The sequence below is a fragment of the Haematobia irritans genome, chromosome 1 (assembly GCF_050003625.1).
Source record: "Haematobia irritans isolate KBUSLIRL chromosome 1, ASM5000362v1, whole genome shotgun sequence".
Taxonomy (NCBI): domain Eukaryota; kingdom Metazoa; phylum Arthropoda; class Insecta; order Diptera; family Muscidae; genus Haematobia; species Haematobia irritans.
Window position 1 is genome coordinate 81,269,496 of NC_134397.1, and position 14,702 is coordinate 81,284,197.

Below are 14,702 nucleotides of genomic sequence, written 5' to 3' on the forward strand. Positions count from 1 at the left end.
GTCGTGGTGAAATTCTGAGTCGATCTAAGCATATCCGTCCGTCAGTCTGTTGAAATCACGCTAACTTCCGAACGAAACAAGCTATCGACTTGAAACTTGGCACAAGTAGTTGTTATCGATGTAAGTCGGATGGTATTGAAAATGGGCCATATCGGTCCACTTTTACGTATAGCCCCCATATAAAGGGACCCTCAGATTTGGCTTGTGGAGCCTCTAACAGAAGCATATTTCATCCGATCCGGCTGAAATTTGGTATATGGTCTCTAACAACCATGCAAAAATTGGTCCACATCGGTCCATAATTATATATAGCCCCCATATAAACCGATCCCCAGATTTGGCTTGTGGAGCCTCTAACAGAAGCATATTTCATCCGATCCGGGTGAAATTTGGTATATGGTGTTGGTATATGGTCTCTAACAACCATGCAAAAATTGGTCCACATCGGTCCATAATTTTATATAGCCCCCATATAAACCGATCCCCAGATGTGGCTTGCGGAGCCTCAAAGAGAAGCAAATTTCATCCGATCCGGCTGAAATTTGGTACCTGATGTTGATCATGCCAAAATTGGTCCACATCGGTCCATAATTATATGTAGCCCCCATATAAACCGATCCCCGGATTTGGCTTGCGGAGCCTCAAAGAGAAGCAAATTTCATCCGATCCGGCTGAAATTTGGTACATGATGTTGGTATATGGTCTCTAACAACCATGCAAAAATTGGTCCACATCGGTCCATAATTATATATAGCCCCCATATTAACCGATCTCCAGATTTGGCTTGCGAAGCGTCAAAGAGAAGCAAATTGCATCCGATCCGGCTGAAATTTGGTACATGATGTTGGTATATGGTCTCTAACAACCATGCAAAAATTGGTCCACATCGGTCCATAATTATATATAGACCCCATATAAGCCGATCCCCAGATTTGGCTTGCGAAGTCTCCAAGAGAAGCAAATTTCACCCAATCCGGTTGTAATTTTGAACATGGTGTTAGTATATGATCTTTAACAACCGTGCCAGAATTGGTCCATATCGGTCCATAATTATATATAGCCCCCATATAAAACGTTCTCCAGATTTGACCTCCGGAGCCTCTTGGAGGAGCAAAATTCATCCGATCCGGTTCAAATTAGGAACGTGGTGTTAGTATATGGTCGCTAGCAACCATACCAAAATTGGTACAATCTAGAGCCAAAAATAATCTACCAAAATTTTAGTTATATAGAAAATTTTGTCAAAATTTTATTTCTATAGAAAATTTTTTCAAAATTTTATTTCTATAGAAAATTTTGTCAAAATTTTATTTCTAGAGAAAATTTTGTTAAAATTTTATTCGGTTCATAATAAAATTTTCATCATTGTCAAAATTTTATTTCTATAGAAAATTTTGTTCAAATTTTATTCGGTTCATAATCATGGTTGCCACTCGAGCCAAAAATAATCTACCAAGATTTTATTTCTATAGAATATTTTTTCAAAAGTTTGTTTCTATAAAAAATTTTGTTAAAATTTTATTTCTGTAGAAATATTTGTCAAAATTTTCTTTCGATAGAAAATTTTGTCAAAATTTTTATTTCTATAGAAAATTTTGTGAAAATTTTATTTCTATAGAAAATTTTGTTAATATTTCATTTCTGTGGAAAATTTTGTTAATATTTCATTTCTGTGGAAAATTTTGTCAAAATTTTATGTCTACTTTGTCAAACTGAATTATATACGTATTTGATCGATCGTTTTTGATTTAATATATACCATGTAAGGACTTACATACAATTTAGAAGATGGTGTTAGGAGGGTTTAAGATACCTTGCCATCGGCAAGCGTTACCGCAACTTAAGTAATTCGATTGTGGATGGCAGTGTTTAGAAGAAGTTTCTACGCAATCCATGATGGAGGGTACATAAGCTTCGGCCTGGCCGAACTTACGGCCGTATATACTTGTTTGATTTAATATATACCACGTATGGACTTACATACAATTTAGAAGATGGTGTTAGGAGGTTTTAAGATACCTTGCCATCGGCAAGCGTTACCGCAACTTAAGTAATTCGATTGTGGATGGCAGTGTTTAGATGAAGTTTCTACGCAATCCATGATGGAGGGTACATAAGCTTCGGCCTGGCCGAACTTACGGCCGTATATACTTGTTTTGTTTAATATATACCTCGTATGGACTAACTTACAATTGAGAAGACGGTGTTAAGAAGTTTTAAGATACCTTGCCATCGGTAAGTGTTACCGCAACCCAAGTAATTCGATTGTGGATGACAGTCTTTAGTCTATGCAATCCATGGTGGAGGGTACATAAGATTCGGCCTGGCCGAACTTACGGCCGCACATTGGGGTTTTTGATACCAAAAAATGGGAATTAATTGAAAAATGAAATTTAGGAGAACCGAAAAAATTTTTATAGTCGGTAAAAGTACACAAAATTCCACATCACCAGCGCAAAAATTGTGTCTGTGACAAGTACCCTTGTATCACTATATATATTTGAAGTTGGAGTTATTTTACGTTTTCCTTGCGTGCGATATAAATGTAAGTTATTGGTGTCTTAAAAATTAGTTTTGAGTGTTTTCTAAAGCGATAATTAAAAAAATAATAATGGAACCTTCATCCTCAGGTTAATAAGATTATTTTTGTGTTTTTTGTTTTTATATGTGACTTGTGTTATTATTTGAAATTTAGTTTCGCTCGTAAGTCTTTAAATTAGAGGATTTTGAGAAATATGTCGACAAATAGTTGTGAATAAAGCCAAATTAAGTAAAAAAGTTAATTTTTTCTAAAACAATAAACTCTTTTGAAAGCATAGATGAAAAAGTTGTCTGCACTTTTTTGCACATTTTGAAATTAAATGGAAATACATTTTTCAACCCCTGGTACTATATGTCCCCAACTGTGCACAAATATTTATTACTTGGAGCAGAAATAATTAACCACGCTTTACTTCCAATTGGACAGTTGTCGGAAGAAGCGCAAGAAGCTCGAAACAAAGATTTTAAAAATTGTAGAGAGCATTTTTTGAAGAGATATTTAAAAGACTGTTAATTAACATACTTCGGATCCAGTTATATCAGAAATGAGAAATTAAAGGAGAAGAAACCCCACAATTTGCCTATGGAAGCAATTCAAATGTTGATATTTGAGTCAAACCTTGATGGTGATCAAAATGCCATTGTTGATGATAATGATACATATAGTAATTTTACTGACGATGATGATTGTGATGATGATGATAATAATTGTTAAGAATCAGATCAAAAAGCAGATATTCATTCTCCTTTTTTTTGTTGCAAATTAACTAATGGAAAACAAATAAAATGTGGACTAAAAAATATTTAAAATTTGATTGGTTTTATGTCTTTTAGTGAATTTGGCCGAAACAAGTTAAAACTATAAACAGGGAAAGCTACTTCGAATTAATTCCCGCTTTTGACATTAAAAACCCCACTGTGGGCCGTATATACTTGTATTGCTATAGACAATTTTGCAAAACTTTATTTCTATAGTAAATTTTTCAAAATTTTATTTCTATAGAAAATTTTATCAAAATTTTATTTCTATAGAAAATTTTGTCAAAATTTTATTTCTATAGAAAATTTTGTCAAAATTGTATTTCGGCCTGGCCGAACTAACGGCCGTATATACTTGTATTGCTATAGAAAATTTTGCAAAACTTTATTTCTATAGTAAGTTTTTCAACATTTTGTTTCTATAGAAAATTTTATTAACATTTTATTTCTATAGAAAATTTTGTCAAAATTGTATTTCTATAGAAAATTTTGTAAAAATTGCATTTCTATAGAAAATTTTGTCAAAATTTTATTTGTATTGAACATTTTGTCAACAGTTTATTTCTATAGAAAATTTTTCATAATTTTATTTCTATAGAAAATTTTGTCAAAATTTTATTTCTACAGAAATTTTGTCAAAATTTTATTTCTATAGGAAATTTTGTCAAATTTTATGTCTACAGAAAGTTTTGTCAAAATTTTATGTCTATAGAAAATTTTGTCAAAATTGTATGTCTTTAGAAAATTTAATATATACCCCGTATAAACCAACTTTCAATTTAGAAGACGGTGTTAAGAAGTTTTAAGATACCGTGCCATCGGCAAGTGTTACCGCAACCCAAGTAATTCGATTGTGGATGACAGTCTGTAGTAGAAGTTTCTACACAATCCATGGCGAAGGGTACATAAGATTCGGCCTGGCCGAACTTATGGCCGTATATACTTGTTTATTTATTTATTTATTAATTACATTTACATTAAAATTATAAATATAATTGTAAGCTTTGACTGCTAGGGTCATAAGTTAACAAATATTATTTTTTATACCCTTCACCACTACTGTGGTACAGGGTATAATAAGTTTGTGTATTTGTATGTAACGCCGGGAAGGAATAGTCATAGATATACCTATCTTTTAGTATACCGATCGGCTTAGAATTAAATTCTGAGTCAATTAAAGTCCAGCTCGCAGTTTAAGTCCGATCGTCCTCAAATTTGGCATAGGGTCCTTTTTCGTCTCAAAGACGATCACTACTGATTATGGAAAAATCGGTTCAGATTTAGATATAGCTGCCATATATATTTATAACCGATCTGGTCAAAAATGACGTATTTATCAACCGATCTTTTTCCAATTTCGTATAATCGAATATTTTGTAAGTCTCGTAAATTTTGCAGAATATCAGTGAAATCGGCTCAGATTCAGATATAGCACTCATATATAGTTATCGCCCGATTTACACTCCTATGGTCCCAGAGGCCAATATTTTGTTCCGATTTACGTGAAATTTTGCACTGGGAGTAGAATTAACATTATAAATATGCACTCCGAATTTGGTTGAAATCGGTTCAAATTTAGATATAGCTCCCATATATAGGGAGCCCAATTTACACTTCTATGACCCAAAAGGCCAAAGGTTTACTCCGAATTACGCGAAATTTTTCTCAGGGAGTAGAATTAGCATTCTAAATATGCGTACCGAATTTGGTTGAAATCGGTTCAGATTTAAATATAGCTCCCATGTATATCTGTCGTCCGATTTACAGTCATATGACCACCGTAGATCAAAATCTACGGTAAATCCTTTCGACTTACTTATAATTGTGCACAGGGAATGGAAATAGCATTTTTACTATGCATGCCAAATTTAGGTGAAATTGGTTCAGATTTAGATATAGCTGCCATATATATCTTTCGTCCGATACGCACTGATATGGCCTCAGAGGTCAAAATTTTACTCCGATTTACTTGAGGTTTTGCACACAGAGTTGGATAGACATTTTGCTACACATGCAAAATTTGGTCAGATTTAGATATAACTCTCATATATATTCGTCCGATTTAGATTCATATGACCACGGAGGCCAAAGTTTCATTTCGAAAATTTTGAAGTTTTGCACTGAGAGTTCAATTAAAATTTTAGCAATGTGTGCCAAATTTTATCAAAATCGGCTCAAAATTAGATAAATCTCCCATATATATGTTCTTCCGATGTTCCTTGTAAAATCGTCACTGTTAACTAGAAAACTCGCAAAAATGATTCAAATTTACTTATACTCTAATTCGTATATATCGACCTATAAATCCCGGTTATTAATCAATTTAAATTTTGAGTCTAGATATTTTGTGAAAGTTTAAAAAAAATTGTCCAAATCGTTTCATATTTAAATATGGAAATATAAACCTTTACTTCAAACCTTCAAACAAATTTGAAGATGTTAAGATGGTATCAAAAATGTTTGTAGTGGTGAAGGGTATAATATAGTCGGCCCCGCCCTACTTTAGACTTTTCTTACTTGTTTTAATACGTTAATGACATAACTAGATTTTTTTTTTTGTGAACGTAAATGAAATACTTTATTTTTTGTGTAGCTAAAATTAGAAATGATTTTCTAAAGTAACATATAGTGCAATTATTGGAATTCATGGCGACGTTATATGACCTTTGGAAACTCAGGCTGGTACGTTGCACTTACGATGAAAAGGCGAACGAACGAAGAAATCGAATTTCTGTTCAATTGTTGAAGCATGGTATTTTCTTTTGATCTATCACAATATTGGGTACAAAGTAAATTTGCAATACCCTTCACATATTTCAATTTGAATGCTATAAAATCAGTCTGTTTTGCTTTTGAGTTATGAAATATCTGGATTTCCAATACAAAAGTTTATTAACCAGGTTTTGAGTGCTTGCCATTTCATTCAGTTTTTTGCTCTATTCCACTCAGAGATGGTCTGAATAGCAATTTGTTGGGTTTTCTAATATCAAAAAGTTGTAAACGTCAAAAACATCATATACCTGTATAAAAAGTAAAAAGCGTAGTAAATGTCGGAAATACACTATTAGAAAAATATGTTTTTCATATGTTCCGATATAAACAAAATGTGTTTCGGGCACAATCTTTAATTACAATATATTTAAGTGCAAACATGTAATGTTCCTAAAATAACACTAAATGTTTGAGACACGTATATTAATATGTTAGAATATATTATGTTTGGGGCATGAATGTTTCATAAAAATAATATGTGTGGATGTAAACATATATAAATTTACAAATTTCGAGTAAACATATAAATGTTGTGATATTTTATTCAGAGAATTACAGAGAGAGAGGGAGTATAGAGAAAGAAATAGAGATGGAAATCGGAAAATCAAAAGAGGGCAATTTCTGTGAAACTGCTATGTTGTTTCGGAAAACTGTTTTATGAGTTCATTTGTTTTGGCCGTGCGTTTGGCATGTTACTAAGGCTTCGAGTGTATGAGTGTTCGGATTAAAGAGTATTCGGAGTAAAGAGAATATACATTCAGAACCAAGAAAATAGACGTTAAAAACAACATGTGTTGTTGCTTTTAGAGCAGCATAGGATGGGGGTATATTAACTTTGTCATTCCGTTTGTAACACATCGAAATATTGCTCTAAGACCCCATAAAGTATATATATTATGGGTCGTGGTGAAATTCTGAGTCGATCTTAGCATGTCCGTCCGTCCGTCTGTTGAAATCACGCTAACTTCCGAACGAAACAAGCTATCGACTTGAAACTTAGCACATGTAGTTGTTATTAATGTAGGTCGGATGGTATTGCAAATGGGCCTCTTTAGATTTATAGCTTTTATTTTCACGGATTTATTAAGTAGAACTAAGGTTCTCTGTGAGATTTAAATGTTTGGAACTAAGGTCCCGTGTGAATGGATTTGGATGACAGAAACAAATCCTCATCCAGCACATGTGAGCTTAGGCTCGATGAATAAAGCAATATTAGAAGAAAGAATTCTGAATAAAATTCTAACCAGCTTCAGCACAACCAAGAATTAGAAACACGTTGGGATTTCATTTCACTTACATTATTTTATTGGGAAATATAGAATAATGAGAACAAAGGTGTGTGTATCGTTGAACTGCTGTTTGTGAGAAGAAAGAGGAAGTCTGGCGAACAATGCAGGCAACCTCGGTTTCTGTACTCAAAAATGCTCGGATAAAAACAGGATTAGTGCTGCCACGTATTAAAACATATAGAAACCGGTTGTAATTCAAAGGTATATGTTAGCTTAACATTAGGTGATCAATTCAGCAAAGTATACATTCACAGAATAAAGGTTATACGCTACATTTAAATTGATTAATATAATTCATAATTCACAATTCATTATTATTTATAGTAATATAAACAAAATTGTAATGAGGATAAGTTTATGGGCAAATTGCAGTAAACATCCTCCCCCACCTTGACCGAAAAGGGCAAATGTTCAATCAGTAAGAGCATCGTTAAGTCTGTGTAGCGCCCTGATAGCTATTTGAACCATGTGGATTTGCTCAAGCACTCGACTGTGGATAGCTGAACTTCTGTCTTCTGTTCGTGTAACGCGATATGGCGTTTGACTTGGTTCACGGTTGATGGGGTTTTTGCGATGGTCGGACGTTGATCTAGTATGGCTGATGGTTTTGCCTTCACGAATATTTCTTTGATTCAAGGAGTGTTGATGGCGACTTTGTCTATGAACAGATTTCTGGTGATTTGCGGGACTTCTTTCCCTATTTATCCTGGTTAACAAATGCCGCATATCGGATGGTACTCGTCTACCTCTCATTTGTTCTTCTGTAAGCCGGGGCACGGGATGAAGGTGAAGTAAGGTGTGATGTTCACCTCCACATTCCTTGCACGCTACTTCCGAAATGCAGTCGTATGACTTGTGGGACCGAGCCAGGCAGTTCATGCAATATCCAAGTCGTCGAACTTCTCTTCGTCTAGCGCCAATGTCCATTCCTAGAAATTTTCGGCAAAAACGTAATGAGTGGTATCGGCTGCAAAGGAGACACTGGTGGATGTTTGGATTTCTTGGTGCCCTATTTTAAATAAATAAAGAAAAAAGCTTAAATGGAGTATTTTGGATTTGTTGTGTTTGTGTTTTTTTTTTTTTGCAAATTTATCATAAAGAAGAGACTTCGGTTTATTTAGTTTTAAGTGATAAATCCTTGGATTCCAGATGTAAAGGACACAATCTTGTGATGTCTCTTGTTGTAACGCCATTTGCTGTGTTTAATTCCGCTACTCGAACGAATCCATCACGTCCAGGAAATGTCTTCGTTATCCGCCCAAGTTTCCATTCACAGGGTGGAAGTTGATCATCTCTTATAACAACTAACTGATTGACTTCGAGATTTTCTTTTGGCCTTTGCCACTTGTATCGCCGTTGCAGCTCTTTCAGATATTCATATTTCCAACGCCAAGCAAAGTGATGTTGCAAAGATTTAAGTTTTTCCCATCTGTCAGTAAGTGATATAGTGTCTGACACGTACTCAGGTTGAGCTATCAATGGGGCACCTCGTAGAAAATGTCCAGGTGTTAATGCATTCAATTCCAATGGGTCATCTGTCATTGGTGATAAAGGACGAGAGTTTAGGACTGCTTCGATTCTAGCTAATAAAGTTGAGAACTCTTCGAATGTGTACTTAGAGTTTTGAACGATCTTCTTAAAATGAGATTTAAAGGATTTGACACCTGCTTCCCACAAACCACCCATGTGTGGGGCGTTTGGAGGAATGAACTCCCAATGGAGACCTTGTATAGAATACTTTTTCGATATATCTTCCGAAACATTATTTATAAATTGATGAAAATCGTATCGAAGTTTTCGCTCTGCTCCAATAAAGTTTGTTCCGTTGTCGGACATTATTTTATTTGGAAGGCCTCTTCGGCTCACAAATCTTGTAAATGCTGCCATAAATGAATTCGAGGAGAGATCTGAACAAAATTCCAAGTGGATGGCTTTGGTGCAGAAACACACGAAAACACATACATAACTTTTTTGGTAAACTGCATTTCTTAGACTTGAAGCTTTTACTGCGAACGGACCTGCGAAATCCAATCCAGTAAATGTGAAGGGTAGAGAGAAACTACTTCGTTCTGAAGGAAGGGCTGCCATTAGTTGGGACTGTATCTTACGTTTGTGTATAGTACATATTCTGCACATACGAATGCATTTCTTGATCGCCGATCGTAGTCGAGATATATAATATTCTTCCCGTATACTCCGCATCAATAAATTATTTTCAGCATGTAATAACAAAGTATGTGTAAACTGCATTAACAATTGCGCATAACATGATTGGACCGGTATTATAATCGGATGTCTTTCGTGGTAATTAAGATCTCCGTTGGCTATCCGTCCGCCAACCCTTATAATTCCATTATCATCAACGAATGGATTGAGGGAAAAGAGAGAACTCTTCTTATGAACAGGTTTAAAGCTTTCAAGTAACGTGTATTCTCGGGAGAAATATGACCGTTGAGTTAATGCAATGAGTCTATTTTTTGTGCTTCTGAATTCTTCGTGTGAGATCACAACTGAACTAAAATTCTCCATTTTACGAGTTACCTTACAGAAGCGGAAAACATACGCGAGTACTCTAATAGCTCTATCCCACCTGGAGAACCGTTTAATAATCTCGTCTTCGACTTCACAAGTATAAAAATTTTCAACTCTTCTAATTTCCGGTAAATCTCCATATGTTACTGTGGGCTTTGGCCATTCCTCCGGGGGTCTTTGAAGCCATGAGGGTCCATGCCACCAAAGGTCATTATTAGCCAATTCTTGAGGACTACATCCGCGTGAACCAAGATCTGCCGGATTTTCCGTAGAACGAACATGCCTCCATTGGCAATTTCCCACATTTCGGATAACTTTCGCTACTCGATTTGCAACATACGTTTTCCATGTAATTGGGGGCTTTCCCAACCAACCAAGGGTGATAGAGGAATCACTCCAAAGAAAAAGTTCCGTGTGTTCAAGAGACAAATTAGAAAGTAAATGTTTAGCTAACTTGGACAACAATACCGCTCCACAAAGCTCAAGACGTGGAAGACTCACAGGTTCTATAGGGGCCACCTTAGTTTTAGAAATTAAGAGATGAGAAGAGATTGAAGTTCCATTGTCAGTCCTAAGATATATGGATGCACAATATGCCTTTTCTGATGCATCGCAAAATCCGTGTAGTTGAGAGGTATGAAAAGGGATAAAGTTCACCCATCTCGGGATTTTTATTTGGGAAATATGTCTCATGTTTTCCAAAAATGTGATCCATTTGCTCAAAGTGGAAGGTCTTACGACCTCATCCCATTGAGTTCCTTCAATCCACAATTGCTGAAGAAGTATTTTTGCTTGTATTATGATCGGCGAGACCCATCCGACGGGGTCAAATAATTTTGAGACGGTGGAAAGAATTTGTCGTTTTGTTGTAGGTTTTGAAGTTGGAGACAGTTCGAGGTCATATGTAAATATATCACACAAGGCATTCCATTGAATGCCAAGTGTTTTTGTACCGCTTGTCTCATAAAACCTAAGAAATTCAGAATCTAACACGTTTTGTTGGGGAACAGAAGATAGAATATCAGAACAATTCGAAGTAATTTTCTTCAATGGGAATCCGGCAGAGTTTAACATATCAATTAATTGGGATAAAGTGTCGACCGCTGTGTCTATGTCGTGAGCACCCGATAAAATATCGTCAACATAGGTTTCCTTAAGAATCACCTTAGATGCCCTTGGATATTCATTCTGTGAATCTCGGGCGAGTTGAATTAGTGTCCTTATCGCTAAATAAGGAGCACAATTAACACCAAAAGTTACTCTGGTTAGGGCATAATCGTTTATAGGACCTAGTGGGGAAGGTCTGAATAATATTCTCTGAAACTGAATATCGTCATCGTGGACTATAATTTGGCGGTACATTTTTTCAATGTCACCGCAGTAAACATACTTATATAACCTCCATCTAAGAATTATTGTTGTCAAGTCCAGTTGGAGAGTGGGACCAATATGAAGCACATCATTAAGAGATACTCCTGAGCTTGTTCTTTTCGACGCATTGAACACAACTCTCACCTTCGTGCTACGACGCTCGGGTTTAACGATGGCGTGATGGGGTAAATAGAACGAACAAACTGATGCATTAGATGATGATTCTTGAGAACTTGTAATTGTCATATGATTTAAAGTTAGATATTCGTGTAGCACATCGTTATATGCCGTTGCTATTTGGGGATCTCTGAAAGCTGTTTTTTCCATCCTAATATATTGACCGAGAGCATGAGATCTGGATGGACCTAAAGGTGACTGGGACATATAATCCTGTTTGAATGGAAGTCTAACCACGTACCGACCATCTTGGTTCCGAAACGTAGTCCTCTTAAAAAGATTTTCGCAATATTCATCATCCGCTGAAGAGCAAAATTCTGTAGGAACTTCTTCTTGTTCCCAAAATACTCTAAGTTGGTTACTAAGTGCGTCGTTCGACACCTCTGTCGCATGCAAGGAAAAAGAGGAAGTTGTTCGAATTGATATCGGACCACTGATTATCCATCCAAATATCGTAGCCTGCGCTATCAACGAACCACATACATTCTTCACTCCTTCCAATAACAAATGAGGAATTACATTGCTACCAAGTAATAAATCTACATGCCCAGGAGAATGGAAGTAGGGATCTGCTAATTCCAACTCATCCAAGTCATCAAAAGAAATATCAGGCCTTTTAACAAAAAAATTCGGAAGTAATCGCGTTATCCTGGGAACAACTATAGCCTTAGCATTAACAATTTTACCGTGAGAACTGGAGAAAAGAGAAAATGAGCACATCGATTTAGAATTAGCTACAACCTGACCACCCAATCCTCTAATTTCAAAACGCTTCGCCTCAGTGGGGAGCATCAATCTCTGTTGCAATCCGCTTGAAATAAAATTCTTCTCTGATCCTTGATCAAGGAAAGCTCTTGCGGTAAAACAGTCTCCCCTATGCTTGATTGTCACCATTGCTGTGGGTAGAAGTGTGTTCTCAACGCTCTCCTCGTTATCTTGGGAAGAAAAGTGAGAAGATGTTTGACAAACCTCGGACGCCGTTGCTTGTTCAAAAGTAGAAGAGTCCTCTTCGAAGTCTTCGTGAGTAGTTAGACTATTCTGCGGGCTAGAAATTGTTTGAAAATTGGCGGCTTGGTCACCCTGTGTCCTGGTGTTAGGGAAATGTAAAAGAGTGTTGTGATTCCGTTTGCAAACTATACACATGTGTTTACTTTTACAATCCTTCCTTGAGTGTTTATCGGATAGACAATTGAGGCACATTCCATTCCGCGAAACAAATTGAGAGCGGTCAGCTGGCGAGAGCTTTCTGAACTGCTGACAATTCCTTAGAGCGTGAGATTTATTGCATAGCTTGCATGTAACATGTGATACACTTTCTGTGTTGAACGAGTTTATCTCAGGTGACTTCCTAGAAACTGCTTTTGTGCCGTGAATAGTATCAAGTCTTTCTACTATTTCATATCTATCAGATAAAAACTGATCCATTTCGGACCATTTTGGTAGCTCCTTATGAGATTTCAATGACTGTTCCCAAAGCGATAAGGTTTCGTGTGGTAGTTTTGTCGAACACAAAAATACCAAAATTGGATCCCAGTCTCCAGTGGATATCTCTTGGGCCTTGAGAGCAGCCAGACAATCATTAATAGTTGATTGGATCTTCTGCAACGATTCGCTACTTTCTGAAGAGATGCTCTTTAAATTGAAAAGTATTCTTAGCTGATTATCGACTAATATTCTTTTATTCTCATATCGGGCGCGAAGTGCTTCCCACGCCAAAAAAAAGTTATCACCGCATAGATTATACTTCCTCACTATACCCGCGGCTTGTCCCTTCACTTTCAAGCGGAGATGATATAGTTTCTGAACTGGCGTAAGCTTTGGATGATTAATGTACACTGCTGTGAACATATCTCGGAATGAGGGCCATTCCTCATATCCGCCTTGGAAATTTTCTGTGTCGCAGGGAGGGACTTTAATGCAACTGAAATCCGTGTCAGTATCTTGCAAATTAAATGACGTTCTCGACGGATCAGATGGTGAGATCAGAGTTTTCTGATAATCTAGAATCCTTGCCTTGCATCTATGAAAAGTCTTAGTACAAGTCGCATATTTCTCCTGCGCCGCCTTTTTAAATTCCTTATCCACATCATCAATCCTATTGGCGAACACGAGCTTATAGGAGTTTTGGACATTCATCCACCTTTCCTTTAAATCCTGTAATATGACTTCTAAAACGGAGTCCGTTTGATCAGCCGGTGCAATCTCACTATGTCGAGAACAAAACATCATCAAATCGTCTGAATAGAATATGAAATCGTCTTGCGTCTCAGCCATGTCAACACACTACGCTCTTGAAGGTATAAATAAACAAAAGGCAGGAATTTGAATGAGGGGTCAGTCTGTCCTAAATCAAATCTCCTACTAATGGGTGTCGATATCGAACACTCAACAGAGTGGTTCCAAAAACAGTAGGCCCAGCACAAAACGATGCAAACACGACCAAAAAAATGGATTTATCGTAAACTCAAAATCGAACACTAAACAATATTTAATGGTTGAATTCACAAACAAAAATCTTCGATCGTTATCCGGAAAAATTATTCCGAAAGAATGCTAAAATTAATAATTCTAACAATTCACGAAATGTTTCGCTAAAGGTCTCATGAGATTCCTTAAAAATTACCGTTTAAAAAATTGGAGGAAAGTCGTAGTGTCCGCAAAATACTCGACCAATTTCTCTATTCTCGGGAATGAAATGTCTCCCTATCTCCGAACTTGATAACAGGATACCTAAATCGGGTTAGACTCCTGAAATTCTTTGGTGACTTGACAAACAACTAATTCAGCAAACAAAATTTCATTTCATCAACCCTTCTCATTAACACACATTCACATAGAGATAGAGTCACAACCATTAAATCAGTTTTTCGTAAAGCCAAAATAAATCACTCATTCCAGACCAACAATTTGTAAACAACAACAACATTTATCCTCAGCAAATAACGAGCCAGAAGATTCATTGTGCAACAAATCATATAAAACTTTCAACAAATTTCGAAAATCATTCAATCATAGCATTATCGACGTGGCTATGCATTAAACAAATATCAAATTGCGGTATGATCATGTAAATAGCATTGCTCCTTAAAATCCTTACGACGATTTCCAATATATTTGTCTCGGTCATTGAGCAAATAATATATATTTCGTTTCCCAGGGATGGAAATTCAAAGGCAATATGTATTTATAAAATTTGTAGAAAAGTATTTATTTATATAGAAATAGGTGCAGGTGACTGACAACTTGTAATTTGATGATTCT

At 36.0% G+C, this 14,702-nt stretch overlaps 1 protein-coding gene across 1 annotated transcript; it reads right to left on the bottom strand.

Annotated features, from left to right (window-relative positions):
- Positions 1 to 8,474: 8,474 nt before the first annotated feature.
- LOC142226662 (uncharacterized) lies at positions 8,475 to 13,715 on the bottom strand. Its single transcript, XM_075296776.1, has one exon. The coding sequence runs from the start codon at positions 13,713 to 13,715 to the stop codon at positions 8,475 to 8,477; it is 5,241 nt and encodes a 1,746-aa protein (XP_075152891.1).
- Positions 13,716 to 14,702: the final 987 nt, after the last annotated feature.

Coding starts and splice junctions, on each gene's coding strand:
- LOC142226662 (XM_075296776.1), bottom strand. CDS start 13,715: ATGGCTGAGACGCAAGACGATTTCATATTCTATTCAGACGATTTGATG.